Source organism: Zeus faber (assembly GCF_960531495.2).
Source record: "Zeus faber genome assembly, chromosome: 3".
In the NCBI taxonomy this organism is placed as follows: Eukaryota; Metazoa; Chordata; class Actinopteri; order Zeiformes; family Zeidae; genus Zeus; species Zeus faber.
The window spans coordinates 26,616,739-26,639,252 of NC_137190.1; the positions used below are offsets into that span (position 1 = coordinate 26,616,739).

At 46.2% G+C, this 22,514-nt stretch overlaps 1 protein-coding gene across 1 annotated transcript in view; it reads left to right on the forward strand.

Moving 5' to 3' along the window:
- The first annotated feature begins 8,805 nt into the window (after positions 1 to 8,805).
- The window catches only part of coro2ba (coronin, actin binding protein, 2Ba), a 46,893-nt gene continuing 33,184 nt past the window's right edge, over positions 8,806 to 22,514 (forward strand). The window contains exon 1 of the mRNA XM_079997844.1: positions 8,806 to 8,859. Coding sequence (XP_079853970.1) covers positions 8,845 to 8,859 — 15 coding nt within the window. The 5' untranslated portion in view covers positions 8,806 to 8,844. The remainder of the gene's footprint in view (positions 8,860 to 22,514) is intronic.

Below are 22,514 nucleotides of genomic sequence, written 5' to 3' on the forward strand. Positions count from 1 at the left end.
CAATATCATAAGAACTGTGCTAAACTTCCAAAATGGAGAACAAAAAAAAAAAAAATCCATGTTGAGAATCCACATCCGTTCATTTGTTTTATTTATACGTTTATTCCCAGTCAGCGTGACCTGCAGAAGTGTCACTCATTTAAAAGCATTAGAGACACAAACAATAAAGACTCATAATGAATGTCTGCAAAGCGATCTCCAAACGTCTAAATGTCAGGGTTCATCGTCTCTCCCCCTGTTTACGCATCGTACGGTCTACTATGCGGATCCCTGGCCAGTCAGCCTGTCGCCAGCTTCGGCCGTCGGTCTTCGGTCTCAGAGGGACCTCAACCACGCCTGACCGCTCTGCCACCCACACTCTTCGCTCGCTTTGACTTTCGTGAACGACCCCTTGATTGTCTGCAACAAACCTGGTTAGAAACCGCGTGCGCTTACGAGTCTGTGTTCTGCATCATCGGGTCCCAAATCACACGTGTCGTAACACTTAACGTAAAAGCCATACGGGGGGAAATCCCTCTCATCCAGCTCCCTTATCTCTCATCACGTCCTGTTCAACTCTGATTGGTCGGAACGAGGCAGAAAGCGCATGAAAGTCCATTTGTTCTGATGATTATCTGTTATCAGCCTTTGTTTAAGGAGATCAGCAACACGAATGGACCTAGGAGATGAAGCTACGTCTCCCTCTGACTTATTTGTCGTTGCGATCATGGGCTGCTATCCTATATCACGACTAAAACTGGACATATTGGGGTCTGGAAATGGAGACTCTTTGTTAAACGTTATGAGGAAACTCCCCTAAATGATCCAAACCCAAGGCCCTCACAGGTCAGTTTGCAGAAAAGGTCACACGAGATCGCAAGTTGTAAGAAATGAAACCCACGTGTATAACCTACTGTATACACAGGTATAATCTATACATGGGTATAATCTATAACCTTCTAAAAGGTTACAATTTGAAGAAAAATGACTTGAATTAATTCAAAGTATGCACACTCAAATCAAACTAATCCTGAATCTGGATTAGCTCTTGTGATGGTGATCCGAAATGCGGATTCGAATCAGCTGTATGTGGCACAAAACTCTCGATGATATCCAAAGTCTATTTCTAGCAACTGTAGGACACGGCCTGTCTTCGCCAGACAATGTCAAAAGATTTAAAAAAAAAAATTTGAAAAATAAACCATAAAAGAATACAATTCAATTAGAATTGAAAGAGTATTTAAAAATGTAAAAAAAACAAACAAACAAAGAATTGTTTTCAAGATTTTTTTCAACTGATAAAAACATTTATTCATTACCTCACAGACATGTAATGATAGTACAATGTTAATTATGTTCTACCTATTTGAACGCAGTAATGAGTTTTTACCACTAGAGGGGAGCAGCACACAGTTAACGCATACACCCACTTCACTGTCAATACTTAAATTGACGTCTCAATTTCATTAAATCATTACAATTAATACAATTCCAAACTTAGCAAGCAGTACGATATATATATATATATATATATATATATATATATATATATATATATATATATATTTATTTATTTATTTATTTATTTATTTATTTATTTTTTTTTTTATCGATTTTTTAAAACACAACAAGTATTGGATACTTTATTATTGACATTTCAAGCCCTCCTTTAGGAATTGAAATTCAAATATCGGATTTGTGGCGATTTCAAAATGACGGAATCGAACCGTTGACAGCGACGAGGAGTTGTTTTGACAAGGCTGCTGTTGACCCAAACATATCACTGTTATCATGTCATCTCACGATGATCATGCAGGGGCATGAAAATGACGGCAACTTGCGCTTCTCTTGATTCAACAACGACGTCCGAGCGGTGTCCATCTCAATGGCGCTGACGGCGACCAGCATGTTTCACTTTCCAGCTCGTAAGTAGCCGGATGTAAACAAGTTCTTTAACTGTAGAAAACATCACCTATAAGAAATATACCTATGTGTGTATATATATGTATATATATATATATATGGAAGTGGGATATGAGAGCGAGGTTGATGAGCGAGCGGGTCTGGTTTTCGGCATGGCTACAGGCGACAGTAGCCTATGCTGTTATTCAATAAATGCACTGGACTATAGCATTATCACCCCTTGTGTTTACTCGAAGCCTTGAGCGGAACGCTACATTTGGTGTCAGAAGTTAAACGCGACGATACCTTACCCTTTAGCCTAGCTGGACAGCCGGCTACCACCTGGTGGTAGTGACGCAGTGGAATGGGGCACGCCCGAAGATTAAAGAGGCAGAGGGAGAAAGCAATCACGCTTCGGTGTCTGGTGTGGTGACAGAGTTTGGACGTGCTTCTGTGGAACACAAAACCCGCGTGATAGAGTCACTTGTAAGTTCGTGCCAGCCGTAACTCCCAGAGAGCTGCGCATCCAGATCCAACTGGCACACCCCCGTACCCTGCAAGAGGCATTGGAGCTGGCCTCTGGAAAGAGAGATTGTGGGAGCTGGAGCTGTAGAGCGCAGTCTTATAGAAAGCAGTTCTATAGTGAGAACTGCAGGGGACAACAGCCAAGCTCAGGAGAAGCTCATAAAGACAGGACGATACGGACCCCTGGCCTTGTGTCCCATACCACCCCATCACCAGCAGCAGGAGCCTGACAGCACATGCGGGGGAGGTGGGCTCCTCCCCAAAGCAGATGATAGCGGGGCCACAATTTGAGCAGAATACGGTGCAACTATGGACAGTGAGCGGTGAGCTAGCCCCTATGCTAGGGAAGGAAGGGTGACTATAGATGTGGGGGGTAGAGGTGCAGAACCCCTGTATACTCCACACCACACCACAGGGGTGCCCCAAGGCTCGGTGCTGGGACCCCTCCTCTTTGCCATATACACCACCTCACTGGGCCCGATCATCCGCTGGCATACCCAATATGCCACTCAACTGCTGGTACAAACCTTGGTGATGTCCCGTCTCGACTACTGCAACGCCCTCTTAACAGGCTTGCCGGCCTGTGCGGTGAAGCCACTGCAGATGATACAGAGTGCGGCAGCGCGACTGGTGTTCAACCAGCCAAAGAGGGCACATGTCACTCTGCTGCTCATCGAGCTCCACTGGTTACCTGTAGCCGCTCGCATCAAGTTCAAGTCTCTTGTGCTGGCCTACAGAGTGATTGTTGGGAATGCTCCCACCTACTTTAATGCTCTTGTAAAAGCACATGTTACCCCCCGGATGCTGCTCTCAACAAATGAGCGTCGCCTGGCTCTGCCGGCCGTACAGCCACGGCAATCCAGGTTATTCTCATTTGTAGTTCCACGTTGGTGGAACGAGCTGCCAAAAATGACCAGAGCAGGGACCTCCCTCTCTGTCTTTAAGAAGCACTTGAAGACCCAGCTCTTCAGAGAGCACCTCCTCTCCTAACTTACAATTATTTAGCACTACCTAGAAGTATTTATTGTTACACTAATGTCTCTGTCGCAATGTAGCTTGAATGTTATTCTCCCTTGTAAGTCGCTTTGGATAAAAGCGTCTGCTAAATGACTAAATGAAATGTAAATGTAATGTAATACTGGTATTGGACTTCCTGAGGTTTGCTCGCTGCCTGCTGGACCTAGGGGAGAACACACTGAACTTCCCTGGGTGCCCCATTGTTAAAATGATATTCTCCTCACAAACCCCAAGACCACACCCACTGGCTGTGAAGGCCAAAGAGACAAAATGTGACACTACAAACCTCCCAGTCAGTAGCGATCGCTCCCCATTACCGAGTTCAGAAGCTCAAGAGAGGTATTCCCCCACCCCTTCAGCAGTTGGCAGCCCATCCCTTATGCCCCACACTCCTGCCAACAGACGGCCCCCCTCTCTGGCAACAGTCCCCTCTATGTGCTTGTGCCCCCTTCCCCTGGCCCAGCCAACCATGATGGAAGAGATGGATAGATTGTCAGCGGTGAGGGAGATATGGAAACGCAACTGTGATGTGCTAGAGCCCTGGCAGTGGGAAGAGCTGTGGCAATGTGGAATTCAAGGACGTATTTGCTCTGACAGATGGTGATGTGGGACACATCTGGTGCAGCATGAAATAGACACTGGGGATGCTCATCCCATCAAGACATGTCTCCGACGTCTTCCCATGGCACACTGGGAGGCCACAGACAGCGTGATTGAGGAGGTTCAGCGGCCAGGCATCATTGAGCCCTCAGATAGCCCATGGGCTTTGGGAGTAATGATGGTCACAAAGAAACAGAGCCCCAAGATGAGATTGTGTGTCAACTACAGACCCCTGAACAACCAGCAAAGACTTGTACCCATTGCCCCACATCGATGAGTCACTGGACCTGGTGTCCGGTTTGTTCTGGTTCTCCTCACTCGACCTGTGCAGTGGCTACTGGCGGAACTTGCCAGTAGCCACTGCCCCGAGGTTGAGGTCTCAGCCCCGAGGTTGAGGGGCTGAGACCAAAGACCGCCTTTTGCACAGGTAGGGGGCTGTGGCAGTTTTGCGTCCCTAGCTTTGGTTTGTGCAGCACCCCAGCCACATTTGAGAGGTTAATGGAGAAGGTGGTGGCTGGTATCCCCCACCAGGAATGTCTTGTGTATATGGACGACATCTTGGCATATGGGAGCTCCTTCCAGGTGGCCCTGGGGGTGCTGCTGCAGGTACTTGAGAGAGTGGAAGTAGCAGGTCTGAAGCTCCACCCCGAAATGTGCCGCTTCATGAGAAAGGAGGTGAAGTTCTTATGGCACAGACTGGGGAGGAAGGCATCAGCACACTGGAGGAGAAGGTACACGCAGTAAGAGACTGGCCCACTCCCACTGACCAACGACAACTGAAAAGTCTTGGTCCTGGCCTCATACTACAGGAGGTTTGTACGAGGCTTCTCTTGCACACCCTGTACCATCTGCTGCAAAAGGACAGGAGTTTTATGTGGACACCAGAGTGCCAGCAGGCTTTCAGCTCTCCAGGGGGCATTGATGGAGTCCCCCACTCTCATCCCTTAGACCACACCTTGCCTTTTATTGTGGATACCGACGCCAGCAATGTTGGCGTTGGTGCGGTGCTGGCTCAGACGGGGCCAGCAGGAGCATGAGTGGTGGCGTACTTTAGCAAAACTTTCAACAAGGCTGAGCACTGCTACTGCGCCACTCGTTGCGAACTTCTAGCAATGGTGACGGCAGTGAGGCACTTCAAGTACTATCTCTGTGGCCTGCCCTTCACTTTCCGGAGTGATCACTCAGCTCTCCAGTGGCTGTTGTCTTTCAGAGAACTGGAGGGGCAGGTTGCACGCTGGCTGGAGGAGCTACAGTGTTATGTCTTCAACAGTGGTGCAGAGGGCCGGGGCTCGCCATTCCAACGCCGACGCCCTGTCCCGACGCCCCTGTGCTCCAGATGGATGCTGATACTGTGAGCGGAGAGAGGCATAGGAGAGGGAGCTCCAGGAGGAGGAGGAGTTATGCCCCATTCACGAAGGGAGTGGGCCGGTCTGTCAGGAGATGCGGGTAATCGGCACGGCTGAGTGGAGAGCACAACAAGAGCAGGACACGGAGCTACACCCAGTGTTGCTGTGGGTGGAGTCTGGACAGAGGCCACCTTGGGACGAGGTGGCGGGGAGTTCAACGGCAACTAAGGGACCGTGGGAAAAGTTTGAGGGTGAGTGATGGGGTGCTGCAGAGGGCCTGGAAGGTGCCAGCTACGGGAGAGGGAAGGTGGCAGGTGGTGGTCCCCAGAGCAGTGAGAGAGGCCGTGCTCAAAACCTCTCATGGTACCACTGGGGCAGGGCATTTTGGAGTCTCCAAAACCCTTCGCCACCTTTGTTAGGGGTTCTACTGGGGACAGTTCAAAAGGGATGTTGACGACTTTTGTCGCCGCTGTGACCTCTTCTGCCCACAAGGGCCCCCCAGGTCAGTTTCATGCCCAGCTCCAGCAGCTGGTGGTGGGGGCCCAGATGGAGAGAGTAGCAGTGGATGTCATTGGCCCGTGTCCCCACACCAACAAGGGCAACCGTTATGTCCTGGCTGCCATGGACTACTTTACAAAGTGGCCAGAGGCATATGCGGTGCCGGATCAGGAGGCAGAGACTGTGGTGGATGCCCTCGTGGAGGGCATGTTCAGTAGGTTTAGAGCAGCAGAGACTATCCACAGCGACCAGGGAAGGAACTTTGAGTCGCGTGTCTTTGCCATAATTTGTGTGCGTCTGGGCATGCATAAGACTCAGACCACAGCCCTGCATTCCCAGAGTGATGGTCTCATAGAACGCTTTAATAGAACCCTCGTGCAGCACACTCCCTGTCCCTCCCTTTCTCCAGCCATGGTCCCTGCTAGTCAATGGAGCAGCCTCAATCGAGTCGCCTTTGCCAATATCAGGATCACGTCCCCAGTGACTGAGGCAGGCCCCGGGTCATCTCAGAGAGCAATGCTCTTCGAAATATTCAAACTGTGTTCTTGATGTGTTTATTGTTAGTGTGTTGCGGGCTTAGATGCTTAAGGAGGCGGGTCCAGGAATTGGAGGGGGGGAGTGAGGTATTAGAGCGAGGTTGATGAGTAAACAGGTCTGTTTTTCAGCGTGGTTATAGCCAACAGAAGCCTCGGCTGTTATTCTGGATAACAGCATAATGTCCTTGAATTTCATTTTGTAATGCTAATAAACCCTGTCTATATATATATATTTTTAGCAGGTACTTAATAAGAAACAGCCATTCAATGTCAAAGGTATGTGCTCTTCTATACTCTGCCTCCATTGTTGGTGGAAACACAAGACAAGAGACGGAACAAAATAGAAATTCTTCACAAATATACTGAAGTTAAAGTAAAAAAAAGAGTTCCAATATCTACCCAGAAAAGCTGGGTTGTAAAAAGTTGGCAGAGAAATGTCCTCAAAAGGCTACTTAAGATTTACTTAGTAAATGAGTAGCTAGATCCTAACCACCTCTGGAATTAACTGTAATGACAGCACTGAAGGAAAACAGAAAAGACACGACAGGTCTCAAAGTGGGAGATGTGATTTAACTCCAATTCTCCTAAAATACATTATTTTGATCATACTCACCAAATTGCATTTGTTATCCGTTTGGATTTGACACACACACACGCACACACACACCCACACAACAACAAAAACAACGAAGCCTTTATTGTGGCAGGAGGGTTCAGCAGAACACGAGTGAAGGGTCCCATGGAGCTAGAAAAACCCAGGGATAGTTTATTGCAACCTAGATGGAATCTTGGCATGTGTCTCCGTCATCCCCCAAGTTGAGAAAGACTTCGTGACCTTGGGGAAAGCATGAGTAGTAACAAGTTTTGTCGTATGTGTGTGTGAGTGCCTCTCCTTGTGTGTTTCACTTAGAGATATAACTACTATTTATTTGAGTATACAGCTTGGCTGGTCTTTAGTAATTGCAGCCTGTTTTCCGTGTTTTGACAAAAACCGGTTGGTCAATTGGTGCCATGTGTCTGTCCAAACACCAAAGACGGCGCTCCACTGATCCAAATGGCTCAATTCTTCCCGAACAAAGCCTCGCTCTTTGTCAGACTAAAACTAGAATTAACGTTGGACACACTCTTTACAAAATGGAGAACTCTCTGAAAAAGAGAAGACTGAAGTTGGATTCCAACTTGGCATTGTTGTTTTGCTTTATTAGGGAGGGATCAGGTTGTGAGACTGGCGCTCCCTCTCGTGGTCAGAAATTACACACTTACTTAAAAGATTTTTTGCACTTGTGTTGTCTTATACAGTGATTCTCAAACTTTTTCACATCAAGGACCCTCGATTTAATATGAATTAAACCACAGACCCCATTTGATAAAATCTTGTCTCTGGGCGCCCATCTCAGGAGGTTTTATATTGTTACATAGGATTTAGTCCAAACTTCCATACCTGTCATACTATAGTTAGGGATGGGACAGTGAAAATATGATATAAACAGCACTTATTGTGCATTCTCTAATGCCGCCAACATGCTGTAAATTAAATAACTGAACAGAAGTTGAACTATTAATCATTTTGGCCCTCTCAACATAGGGTGGACCCTATGTTGAGAACCACCGTTCTCATTAATCTGTCACACAGTGTTTATTTCTATTACCTAACATTCGCGTGCACACACACACACACGCACACACACACACACACACACACACACACACACACACACACACACACACACACACACACACACACACACACACACACACACACACACACACACACCTACATCTGTTGGCTCACATGCACATCAGATGACGTGCAGCTGCTTGCCTGGGTAGCAGACTGCGACACAGCGACTCAGCTGCATCTCTCTCCCCCTCCGCGGTCCTCTGCTCCCTTTGCCAGCTAAAACCGTTCCCCCTCCCATCCTTCCATCCTCACATCCTTCCTGCAGGCCTGCCCGGCCGGCTGCTTGTCAATAAGCTTCATTAGCTCGTCAGTAATCAGATCAGGACGACTGCAGCAGGACGTCTGGGCCCTCTGTTTGTGTATTTCCAGGCATAAGGTAGAGGGAGTAGAGGCTTTGTGCTTAGCATCTCTTACTGTATGTGTGTGTGTTAAAGAGAGAGGGGAAGAGATAGAGAGAAATAGAGGGAGAGAAGGGGAGGGAGGGGTGTGTCTGAGCAGCTTTTCCTTGTTGTAGTAACCAGCAGCGCGCAGACTGCCAGCCATTACTTCACTGCAGCAATCAGCTTCTTCCTACTTAGTGAACCAGACACTAACCTGTCTGTCCCCCCCCCCCCCTCTCTCTCTCTCTCCCTCCCTCTCTCTCTCCCTCCCTCTCTCTCTGCGTGCTCAGCAGTGCTGCTCTCCTCCTCTCCTCACTGCTGCAGCGTTGCTCTCTGCTTGAAGGCGGGACACCGGCCTGCTCCTCACCCACCGATTCTGCATGACTGTCACAAAGGTAAGGCTCGTCCGGGACGGGAGACAACTTTCTAAATTCTGGTGCTGCTGACGGGCCCGCTGTGGGAGGTTGCTGCTGTGAAGGTTATTGTGGATGCATTCGGGATGCGTGGAGGGCAGTCGATGAAGTGTAGTGATGAAGTGTCAAAGCAGGAGGTGCTGGGATGCTTCTGTGAAGAGAACGCTAAGGAGATAAATAGTCTGTAACATTTGCACACTGTGGCTGCAATATAAGTTAATGTTGCATGACGCCCATGCTACGCTGCCAAACAGCACATAGTTGTTTATGCACATTACCACTGTACCCATGTCCTGCTGTTTGTTCACTACCCACTATGTGTTGCTGTTGACTGTACCCACTATGCGTTGCTGTTAACTATACATACTGTACTATGTTGCTGTTGATTGTACCTACTTTGAGTTGCTGTTGACTATCTACTACGTTTTGCTCTTGACGGCATCTATGTCCTGCATTTTACTGTACCTACTATGCAGGCCTGAGCAGAAATATTAATGGGTAGTAATAGCAGCCTGTTTTCCGTGTTTTGATGAATATCGGTTGGTCAATTTGTGCCCTGTGTCTCTCCAAACACCAAACACTGCTCTCCACTGATCCAAATGGCTCAATTCTTCCCGATCAAAGCCTCGTTCCTTGTCAGACTAAAACTAAGACTAAAAAGAGTGAGTGGCGAAGTTTTCCCATTAAGCGCAGTGTCTTGTATCGTTCCAGAAGGAAACGAAGCAGCACAGCGAAGCGCAGACCACGTGTGCCCGTGATGGTGCCCGTGATGGTGCCCCTCGGGACGCCCCTGATCTGCGCTGCGCTGTGCGCTCATCCCGGGTGCACCGAGGACACGTTCCTCGTGAATATGCAGGTCTTGCCCAGACAATCTGCTACCTCGATGCCCATTCAAGCTTAAAGAACTCGCACCTGATGAAAAGGGCAATATGGGGCAAAGGGGCAGGTGCTTCGACAGCCCCCCCCCTGCACGTGTCTGCTACTATGTGCTGCTGTCGGTTGACTTGACTACCTACTATGTGTTGCTGTTGACTCCCAAAAGGAATGTATGGCTTTTGCAGCCGCTAAGCCTGCTCAAATAATATCAGAATCAGAATCAGAATCAGAATTACTTTAATAATCCCAGGGGGAAATTACTAAATATATAAAAAGCAAGTGTCTAATTCTCAGAGCATCTGCAAAGGGTGAAATGCAACACTTACTGCGCTGCCACACAAATGGCGTCTCGTACTAATTGCACGTGTTTAAGTAAGATGTTATTCGTGCATTTTACAATTTCAAAATTGGCCCCATTCTGTGCAAATGAGCCTCGCAAAATTGATTGCAAAAAATCACCAGAGCTAATAACCACACGCAGTTCGAGTTGCTGTCTACAGAGAGCTGGTGGTTACTGCGCGGGCAAAAATGTTTTATGACTTGTATTTGTCCACAAGCTATATCTCTTATTCTATACTGTGAGGGTTTATGAAGTGCCATCTTGTGTCAGGAGCAGGACAGAAAGATATTGCATTGAGTTTTGCCCGTGTGTGTGTGCAGAGAGAGTGTCATGCCTGTGCCGCACATGTGTCTTCACGCATGTACATTAGCATATGCATTAGTCATTGGTAGCGCTAGGCGAAAGAGTTACGTCCAGAGCGGGACCCAAGTCAAATTCAGTAATAACATTCTAATCCACAGTGAATTAGTAGACATTTACAGTGGTGGATGAAATGCGGTCTTCATCTCGTTGGGAAGCTTTAAAAAAGTAGCACTCAAATGACACTCAATTTCAAGTCTTCAAGTGCAAGCCTTGCCCAAACCACTTCTTAAAAATGTCATACAGTATTTATGAGTGATATTTCCTCAGGGGTTGTAACTGGAAGATTTTGCGCATTTGGGGATTTTTCGACCACTCTATCACGCAAGGGTTTAAGGAGGGTTTTGCACTGGCTGTTTTTGGCTGGCAGCTGCAGCAAGTACATAACAGTTTGCCATTTGGGGTGGGTCAGTAGTTATATTCCTTTGTGTGGGTCTTTGTGGTTGTTTACAGACAGTTGAATGGGAGAATATTGTAGAGATCAGATATATTTGTTTGAAATGTATCATGCTTAACCCCCAAAAAGTAGAATGGAGAACGAGTTTAAGGAAATTGGGACAGAACACAAAAATACATAATAAGGGTTTCAAAAATTAAGAAAATAGATATAAAAGGCGAGATTCAGTAGTCCATAATCCCGTAACAGGACTAAAAGGTGATGGGAAGTAAAATGTTTAGACGCACACTCTAATCTGACATCACAGATTGCCTTTTTTTTATCACAGATTACAGATTATAAATTACAGCTTTTGCAAATGCTTGACGGTTGAAGTCCATGAAACATGAATATATTTGCATATTGCATACCTGAATATGCAAATTCCTGAGTGTGTATGTCAATGTGCATGTGAATGGAATGTGCATGTGTGTTTGTTTACTGTTTGTATTTTTGTTTTTCAGTGGAAAGTTGACCCGAGGATATGTGTGTCAGCCAGGTTATGCTGTGGTGTATTGGCTTAACCCTTAGAGTCAGCGGAAGGTTAAATCCTCTTAATTAAACGAGAGAGGGAGGAAGCGAGAGCGAGAGAGAGAGAAAGACAGGATAAATTAGCACAACTCCCGTGCTGAGATTTAACCTATAATAATAGATGACCTGCCTTAGATAGAGGACAATGGCCTATTTACTCATGTCTGGCGCCACACCTGAACTTGCACACACACTAACATACAGTACTTTACGCAAAATTACCCATTTTAGACATGCATGACCGTTGACATGCACAAATGTGTTGTGTATGTTTTTGTGCATGTGTGTGGTTTTGTCAGAGACAAAGTGAGAGTGTGTGGGTCCATTCGTGTCTCTGTGTGTGTGTGTTTGTGTGTGAGAACCACAGAATGTGTGGGAGGTGTGTGTTGAGTAGACAGGCGCTCCCTACTGTGATGAGAGGAAAGAGGACGGGTCAGGTGAGTGGCCCTGAACCAGAGATAAAGATAGACTGTAGCCAAGAGCGGTGGGATTGTGGAAAGTGGTAAATGCGCTGCAGTTGTAAAGAGCTTTTCGAAAGCTAAGCTCTTAACAATTAATGCCACTCATGTACACATCACACGCCAAAGCCAAATAGTCAATCATGCCAGGTGCCAACCATGGTGAGCAGTTAGGAACTGAAGGAAAACCTAACCTTATTTTTCCATCACCTGAGTGCTTTGCATTAGAATCTTTTAAATCAATCTAGTTTTGAGAGAGCTCCGCACTCCAGGGCAATCACGGTCTTTGAAGAACATGGTCACGATTGTCCCATTGTACTATGTATTGCAGCTCAGTTGAAGCTCTTCTCTCCATACTGGATCAATTGAAACAATTCAGACGTCTCGACTTCCATTGGTGGTAAATGAAGACTACCAGTGTTTCCCTTTAAGAATCTTGCTTAAGGGCATGCCTACATTTTTTTTATCCAGTCTTAGGTGGGGAAATGAAACCAAAAACCTTCTGTTGGTTGATGTTCTGCCTCTTGAGCTACTGCCAAAAACACAAAGAAACATTTTAGATCTGGAATTTCACACCTACACTGGTGGGGTTTAGGGGAAAAGGTGGAAGAGAAGCAGGGAAAAGAAAGGACAACGAATGCACTATGAGGAGGAATGGTAAGCATCTCTACAGGGAGGAAAACCAAAAAATGTAAATGCTTTTATCAGATGGATGCTGGATGTGTGGGAGGAGAACAGGGCGAGCGAGTGAGGAGTTGTAAATGGATCTCTGCCCGGAGACAGAGCAGGAGTCACCTTGGGAAGGAGAGGACGAGGGCTGCCATGCTGACAGGGCAAAAGAGCCTCCGTAAACATGTCGTAATGGTGTGTGTGTGTGTGTGTGTGTGTGTGTGTGTGTGTGTGTGTGTGTGTGTGTGTGTGTGTGTGTGTGTGTGTGTGTGTGTGTGTGTGTGTGTGGCATGTGTTTGTGTGTGTATACTGTGTGGCTCCCAAAATGAATCAAGTTTTGGATAGACAGAACAAAATGCTTGTTCCGCCCAGACCATTACACATAACATTGAGGGGAATAGGGAGTGTTTAGTAGCAGAAAGACACAGACAGACAGAGGCAAGCTATCAGTCCGTCCTCTCTGGGCTAAAATAGACCATTGCAGGATTAAAAACGTTGTGTGCGTTGCAGAGTTCAGGGAGGTCAGGCGGCAGTTCTTCATGAGATGGAGCCATAAGCTCTTTGGCTCACTCAGACAAAGACATAACTCCAGCCACTATCATCAGTTTGCTTTGCTGTCAAGGTTTAGAGCAACATGTAACATTTTTGCCTTAAAAAAAGAGCTTCATTTTGATGGTACACTGACTTGTAATATGAAGAACACCCCCCGAAAGCCTGTTCTTGCACTATGTAACTTCTGTGTTTGGCTACTAAACCGCAGGATACGTACGTCACGCTTTCCAGTCACTTGGATAAGATAAGATAAACCTTTATTATTCCTACAATGGGGAAATTTTCACAGTTACAGTAGAAAATAGAGAGCATATAAAGAGTTATAGTAACTAAAAGTAAGAGTCAGGGTAAGCGCTATAAACAATATAAAATATATAGAAAATGTATACCTAAGTAGAAACAACATTTTTTTATAAAAAAATTGCACTTTGGATTTACTACAGTTGAGTGTGTGTGTCTGTGTGTGTGTCTGTGTGTGTGTGTCTGTGTGTGTGTGTGTGTGTGTGTGTGTGTGTATGTGGTCTACTGGGTGCACTGTTGGTTATAGGGGTCTGACAGCTGCAGGAAGGAAGGACCTGCCATAGCGCTGCTTCCCACACTTTGGGTGAAGCAGCCTATCGCAGAAGGAGCTCTCCAGTGCCATCAGAGTCTGGGATTCGTTCTCCATCATGGATGACAGCTGAGCCATCATCCTCCTTTCTCCCACCACCTGCACCGGGTCCGGGGGGCCCCCCAGGACAGAGCTGGCCTTCTTGATCAGTTTGTCAAGTCTCTTCCTGTCAGCTGTGGTGAGGCTGTTGCCCCAGCAGACCACTCCATAAAAGATGGCTGATGCCACCACGGTGTCGAAGAAGGTCCTCAGGAGAGCCCCCTGCACTCCAAAGGACCTGAGTCTTCTGAGCAGATAGAGTCTGCTCTGTTCCTTCCTGTAAAGTGCATGTGTGTGATGAGTCCAGTCCAGTTTATTGTTCAGGTGAGCAACCAGGTACTTGTAAGAATCCACCATCTCAATATCCATTCCCTGGATGTTCACCGGAGTCGCGGGGGGAGGGAGTGTCTGCGTCTGTGGAAATCCACCACCAGTTCTACTACGTCAACTCCTTGATGTTTGGCTCCTTGATGTTTTCGTTTTTTTTTGCCTGGTAAAAGTTATAAAAAAACAAACAAAAAAAACCAAAACAATAAATTATAAACTTTCTGGTAAAAAATGTCCAGTAATAATGCTCATACAATGCCACTCCACCTCTCCGACGGTGCGGATGAAACAGGCCAGTCGTGTGCGCGGCACTTGGGCTGCGGAGATTTCTCTTTAACCGCATTGGAATTTGTAATCTTTATTATTTTTAATATTCAAATCCAGTATTTTCTAGCTTTTTAGAGGGGTGTGTGCTTGTGGTTCTGCATCTCCGATCAGAGTGATCTTTTCTCCAAACAATGCAAATAAAAACTCTCGATGTATTTAATTTACTCTGTTTCCTGCTGCTGCTCCTCTGCGGAGCAGATCACAGATCGCTCCTGAAAAACCTTTCGCCCGTGTTCTCACGGCCTGGAGGCAAATGCCCCACGGACCGTGCTGGGCTGTGAGCTGGTGGTTGGGAACTTCTGTACTATTTTCCCTCTTTCATCACCACATCTGTGGAATTACCGGACATTCTGGTCGAAGGCGCATTCTCTCCATTGTACACACAGTGAAACGTCGGCGGTGAGGGAAACGTGCTCGGCCGACGTGGACTTTGCACCTACCGGGAATTTTTCTCTCTCATGTGCGTTCACTGTGCAACAAACTGCATGAACTTATATTGAACTTTGTTTCTCATCACACGTTAATTGATTCGCTAACATTAGCCAAAACATTAATCATCAATTATTTATTATCAGCATTTGAATATAATGTAAATCTTTTTTATTTCCCAATTCTATTCGAATTTCGTTCCTGCGACCCCACCTGGTACCCTCTCCTTGGCCGACACGTGCTGGAACTCACTTTCATTGCGCCACTGGGTTTGTTTAATCCCCTGACTTGCGTGTGTGAGCTGATCTGCCAGGCCGGGCACATCTGGTACCTACACTGGTAGCACACAGCTCCCCACAGCCTCCCTGGAGCCACGGGGACTGAGTGCTCGCTGAAGCGACAAGGGGCACTGTACCCTAGGTGTACATTATATTTACGTTTGTAACAGGCGGTTATTGAAACGTGACCGCTTCGGTTCAAGTTCTGTTCGGATAGAGGTGTTAAAGTGCAATTGCACTCAGAAACTGCAGGGGCGCCAAATGCCAAATTCTGGAAGTTACATAATGCTACTTTAATGACAGGGTCTCTCTCTTTGACATCAAAATGACAACCCACAGAGGTACAATGGTGGTACCCCCTAACGTGGCATTAGGCTAAGTATCAATCCATCATTGTCATGTGCATATGTAGTTTGCCATCATAAAACTATATTATTTCACACCCTGAAATTCAGCTTTACTAAAGCCTTAGGTAGGGCCCTACCAAATACATGGACATTTTTGCTCAATTTCACAAAGTTAGATTCTCCCAAAAATGACAAATCTCACAGATTATAGTCGAAAGACACGACATTTCACTTCAACTCAAAATTAAGTGCACACAGTCAGGCTGAACCGCTCTCATCACATGCACTGACGTTTCATCCGGTGCCTGGAATTTTATGTTTACATCCATGTTACAAAAATGCCCGATTCGTGCGTGGACAAGACCAAGGCTCCTTATCTGTAGATCTATTGACATGAAAACTGTCGCATACTGTACGCATGACGTAGACGAATGCTGACGTGTCGCTTGTTGTCGTCACTGGACTTCCTGCTGCTGATGCCAGCCCTGCCGCTAATGGAAACAAAACCGTACGGACGGCTCGACTCGACTCAGCTCGGTGGCGCTTCGGGACTTTTTTTGGCAGATTTTCAAGACAGTGAATTCGGTAGGGCCCTACTTATAGGTGTGCCACCCCAAAGATTTGCTTTGGCCACATCTGTCTACCCCATTGAAGAAGAATGAATGGAGACTCAAACCAAAAGACCCGCCATGATGGACAAGTTATAGCGATATTATAACTACTACTACGAACTACGAACTACGAACTAAAAAAAACTCGGAAAAACAGAGGCGACGGAAGGAAGCCCAGTTGAAAAGCAGATCTGTCTCAAGGGAAACAGGATATGCTGCTACGGTGCCTGGACAAAGTCTCTCAACACTTCAGAGGAACTGCGGAGACCAAAAGGAGGGAGAACTCAATAATGTACTTCTAACAAAGGCAGCTGACCGTTGCAGTTTAATTCAACAGAGACATTAATCCTGGAAATACTTGTTTTTTAAAAGAAAATATGTTAAGAGTCAGAATTTTTGTAATGGTTTAATTCGAGTTGGCACCTTAGAATCAGGTTTTTGCTTTGTTGTCATGGTGACCATCTGAAAGTGAATTTGGTTGAGGAACAAATTGTTCCTTGTTTTAGAAGAAAAAACCAAGGTCTTTAACAAATGCGAAATTCTTTTACATTACATTTTTATATTTTTCTCTCCTCCCAAAAAATGAGAAATGTGGCTCATCTGTTGAAATATAGGGGCTCCATTTTGAGCGACTATCTACCCTATTGTTCTGGCAGGTGTGATAGAACCACCTGCATTCTAAGAGATAAATATGTGACACAGGTGGAAAGAGGGGGTGACAGGGACATTGACAGGAAAACTGGGAGTTTGTTGAGGGTGGAGGAGAGGCACCCTGGAATGAACAGTGTTATAAATGCTTGTAGATTAGCACTGGCATTTAGCTCAGTGGTAATAATAACCTTTTGTCGGGGAAAATCCATCCTGGAACTCATTGTGGTGGTACACTGCATCCTGGTGTACATGGAACCACTCGTTTGTTTCGCAGTGTATGGGAACATTATTCTCCAGGAATATGGGAACATCATGAGGGAACCGGGTTGGTGATCTCAGGCAGGTGCGCATGTTTGATTAAAACATGTTCCTAGGTGCAGAGCGCACCTCAAACAAGACGCAGAAGGCTTAGTGGCCTCAGTAGTACAGTATATCCACTGCCACAGGGGCATGGGATTAACAATTACTATATCTGGACAGGCTCTTAGTCCTAATCTACCAGGTACTGTGTGTGTGTGTGTGTGTGTGCGTGCGTGCGTGTGTGTGTGTGTCTTTGCTTTTTTTACTCCGCATGGTGTGTGGGTAGGGGTCACACATGTGAGCTGGCAGACTCGCTGTGCGCACGTGGGCGGATATGGCGGAACAACCGACTGCTGACTAGAGACAGAGTGGAGATAGCTTACAACGGTGCTAGCGAGACATCCATCTGCCCATCCATCCAGTTTCAAAACGCTTATAAGGTGCCAAATAACGATCTTAAATGTGGATCTCTAGGTACTCCAGTGAGTGTGTATCTACAGTATGTGTGTCCTTATAAAGATATTGAACGAACGACACGTTCTTAAGTTTTTTTCAGGTTTAGGAGTGGGTGTATGGGACAAAATGCTTCTTATTCAAGCCTTTTTTTCTTTATGTATATCTGGGTAGTGTGTGTGTGTGTGTGTGTGTGTGTGTGTGTGTGCTCCCCATTCTGCATCCCAATAATTCTGCATCCCGCGTCAAACCACAGCTGCTCCATTGCACAGTTTAAAAGCAGGACTCCGGACGGCCCCCTTTCTTGTCTCCAGTTTTCTATTCCCTTCCCTCGTGACGACCAATGGAGCTGTGACTCCGGCCTTCCCTGTGACTGCTGCCTCCGGTAGCCCTGCTGTCACCTCCCGTTTGATTCTCAGTCCGCAGGGCTCAGGGGAGAGCCGTAATGGCCGCGGTGGGGCCGCTCGTTGCAAGGAAACCAACCCCTCCACAAGGTTGAGGTCACCCCCACCCTCCCCACCCTTTACGACAGCCAAACGGCCTCCAGACAGAGACGCCAGGCAGCCGAGCCTCGGGGGGAATTGAATACTGTTTATTATTGAAAGCAATATCCGAGCATTTAGCAAAAAAGAAGCGACCATTCAGATGTGCCACAAAGCACTTGGCAGGCGTAAGAGGCTCGGGGCACAAAAGAGGCGGCGCAGGCCGTTTGGGACGGCGTTTGACTGAATACCATCCTTGATTGGATAGCTGCGATTCGCATGGCAACTCTTAAAATGGTCGGGTTGTTTTTGGTTGGATACCACAGACACAGCTGTGTGCCAGCACTGGAGCTGGAGAGGGGAGTGGGGGCGAGCTGGGGGGTCGGTCTGACAGCACCCTATTCTGTTCCCCCAGACACCCCTAACACTTAAGGGAGTCACTGTGGTGATAAATGATTGGTCCCCGTGGACACACACACACACACACACACACATGCATACATGAACGCAAACACACATACATACAAACAAGCACTCCTCTCACCGCCATCACAGACACACCCCCACACACACACACACACACACACACACACACACACACACACACACACACAGTGACTTGTGCCTTTCGTAGCAAGGCTTTCATTTAAACTTGTAGATGACTGCTTTGAATTCTATATAATTTGGTGTAGCGTTACGTGTGTTTGCAATTAGGTGTCCGCAAACACTCCAATTATGAGGAAGGCTCGTGCTTCTCTGATGTTGGGGTGCATGTGTGGTCGGAAAAAGACGTCTGAAAGCTATTTTCACAGTGTTTATGGCACATCTTCCACTCCAGACAGCTTCTGCTGACGATATAATGATGAGAAAAACTCTCTGCGAGAGTTTAATATGACGATAACGCTCTCATGCTAAGGACTGCCCAGATCTGTCTCGTCTACCCATGACAGGTTGTTTGGGTGGAATGTAACATACAAAGATTGTAGTTAATTGAAAAAAACAAACCAAACAATGGCAACAGACAGTACCGACCTCACGCATGCACGTATGAACTGTTCATTTCCCTGGGCACAGCCCCGATCGTAATTATTGTTTGCGGCTGACAGAGGATACTGTCCATTTGACAAGATTAATGGTTTACACGCATTGCAGAAGGACATATTGCATAAGGATGTGAATTATCTCCCTAGCAATGCAATTCCAATGTTTCCTAACTGTCGAAGACATAATACAGAGTTAATGAAATCCAGAATAGGGAGAGAGAGAGAGAGAGCGAGAGAGAGAGAGCGAGAGAGAGAGAGAGAGAGAGAGAGAACAGGAAGACATTGATATCTGATGAGATCACTGCCTCCTTACTCACCAATGTATATGTGTATATGTGTACATATACACTCATTGACCACTTTATGAGGAACAGCAGTACACCTACTTATTCATGCAATTATATAATCAGCCAATCATGCGGCAGCAGTGCAATGCATAAAACCATGCAGATACGGCTCAGCAGCTTCATTTAATGTTCACATCAAAATAAGGAAAAAATGTGATCTCAGTGTTTTGGACCGTGGCGGCGTGATAGCTGGTGCCAGGCGGGCTGGTTTGAGTGTTTCTGTAACTGCTGATGATCTCCTGGGATTTTCACACACAACAGTCTCTAGAGTTTGCTCAGAATGGTGCAAAAAACCAAAAACACCCAGTGAGCGGCAGTTCTGTGGACGGAAAAGCCTTGTTGATGAGGGAGGTCAACGGAGAATGGCCAGACTGGTTTGAGCTGACAGAAGGGCTGCGGTAACTCAGATAACCACTCTGTACAATTATGGTTACAGATAAATCAGAATGCACAAAACGTGGAACCCTGAGGTGGATGGGCTGCAGCAGGAGAAGATCACGTCAGGTTCCACTTCTGTCAGCCAAGAACAGAAAGCTGAGGCTGCAGCGGGCACAGGCTCACCAAACAGTTGAAGACTGGAAAAACGTAGCCTGGTCCGACACAGATGGGAGGGTCAGAATTTGGCGGCTTCAGCCTGAATCCATGGACCCAATCTCCCTGGTGTCATCAGTGCAGGCTGGTGGCGGTGGTGTAAGGGTGTAGGGAATTTTTTCTTGGCACACTTTAGGCCGGTTCATACCAATCGTTCATCGCTCGAATGCCACAGCCTATTTGAGTATTGTTGCTGACCATATGCATCCCTTCATGGCAACAATTTACCAATCTTCTCAAGGCTACTTCCAGCATGATAATGCACCATGCCACCAAGTAGAGATCGTCTCAAACTGGTTTCGTAAACATGACCATGAATTCAATGTTCTTCATTGGCCTTCCCAGTCACCAGATCTGAATCCAACAGAACACCTTTGGGATGTGATAGAACGGGAGATTCACAGCATGAATTTTGAACCTTCTGGTCTAAATCATTCTTTCAACTGTTCAGTTGTTCCTGGATAGACTGTTGTCTCGGCAATTTATCCCCAAAGCCTGGCATGAACTTATCTTGAAAGTACCACAAGGATAAAGCATTAATCTTACTCTCTAAAGGACTCCATGTTCCCGCTGAAGGACCCTTTGGGAGGCTACTGGGAAAGTGAAGCGGCGATCCGACTCACTTCTAAACACCCTTTGGTCAAAACAGAGATGAGGAAGCAACAGTTTTACTGGAGATCAGGCTCATGCAAGGGTGATGCGTGTGTGTGTGTGTGTGTGTGTGTGTGTGTGTGTGTGTGTGTGTGTGCGTGTGCGCGTGTGCGTGTGTGGATGCTCACAGTCAGGAAGTGCTTCCTGTTTGCAGGCTTTGTAAATGGACAGTAAGAGCATTGAGACGGAGTCACTTAGCCTGTTTTGTGCACATACAGTGTGTGTGTGTGTGTGTGTGTGTGTGTGTGTGTGTCTGTGTGTGTGTGTGTGTGTGTGTGTGTGAATGCACACATACTTTGTGATTTGTGAGGAAGGAAGGAAATACAGCAAATCAAATCGAGAAACATCTTTTAGTTTACCTTTGCCTCACAAAAGCAAGTGTGTATTTATACTCACATTGTAGGTAAATTAGACCCATCATTAAGCCAGCCTGCCTTTCTTTTGAGGCTGAGGCTGTCAAAACCCATGGATCTGCAGCAGCGTGGCCAACTCTGCCCATGCATTTTAATGCCTGAGTAAAGAGAGTAAGAGCAATGTCCGCTGCTTTCCCCTAATAGTAGTAACATTAGCATTCATAGAAATAATTGTCTTCACCGAGCTTTATCAAGCTAGATTCATGTCAGCACATCGCAGATTCAACATCTCCATTTCTCAAGTATGTTAAAAAAGCACAGCTTCTGTCATGCTTGCTTGAAATGTGATGTAAGGCATCGTAACGTACCTAAATGCCAGGCCACTTGTTTTTGTGAAAAATGGCTCAGATACAGCATTTCAGCAGCCCATATGAGATTGACATTCACAGAAACCTGCTGCTTGGCCACTGCTGCCATAGAGATACTGATATGTTACATATACTGTATCTCTATGGCAGCAGTGGCCAATCTTTTTTTCACAAAAACAGTCGCTAGATTTGACAAGTGGCCTGGCATTAAGTTACGTAATGATGCCTTCCATCACATTTCAAGCAAGCATGACCCTGACAACAGCTGTGCTTTTTTAACATACTTGAGAAATGGAGATGTGAATCTGTGATGTGCTGTTGTGAACCTAGCTCGATAAAGCCCCGTGAAGATAATTATTTCTATGAATAGGTGGGTGGATGAGATGGATGGATGCTTCAATAGAGTGGTGCGAGGATGACATATTTTTGCAAGCCAACCCGGAAGTAAGCATCGCCCTTGTTCCCCCAACCAAAAGCCAATGGGATTTTTCCATTGGATTTTGGGTTATTGTAGAAAATAAGTTCAGGGGCAAACAAAAGTTTGTGATACCGTAAGATACATGTTTTGTTCAGCAATAATCTTCACAAATGAATACCGCTTTTATGATTTTTGAAGCATACTGTAAATACAATCGGGAGATGTAAAAAGATTAGGCTTTTAAACGAGGATTAGGATATAAAGGAACTACACCACGGTCACGTGACTTCAATGTCACCACCACTAATGGCGCGTGCCATTTGAACTGGGAAATCCGAATTTCCAAGCTCCCAGTCGGAAATTTCAACTGGAACGCCCCCTCATGTCAGATTTCCGACTCAGAAAGTGGGAAGACCCTCATCAGTCCCGACCTGAAAATCCAAGATGGCTTCTCTGTGCGTAAACAATAAGTGAAAACTGTAGTGACGGCTGTGATGTTCACATTTCGTTTTTTCAAATTAAGTCTATTTGGACGTGAACATGTACATGTTCGTGGACCCCCAGAAGAGCACTCCATTCCACAGTCACATATTTGTTCTGTAGTTGTCTGTATTCCGAAAGAGCAAGTGCAGCAAAGGAGGCATCCATCTTGGTTTTCCGTCTTGTTGTACTGGAACACGGTCAACTCGGGTGGGGCTTTAGTCCCAGCTCCCTCTTCTGCCTTTGGAGGTAAACGAAACGCACCATAAGCTTGTTATTTGAATTTGCGCGCTTACCTCTTCTACAAAAG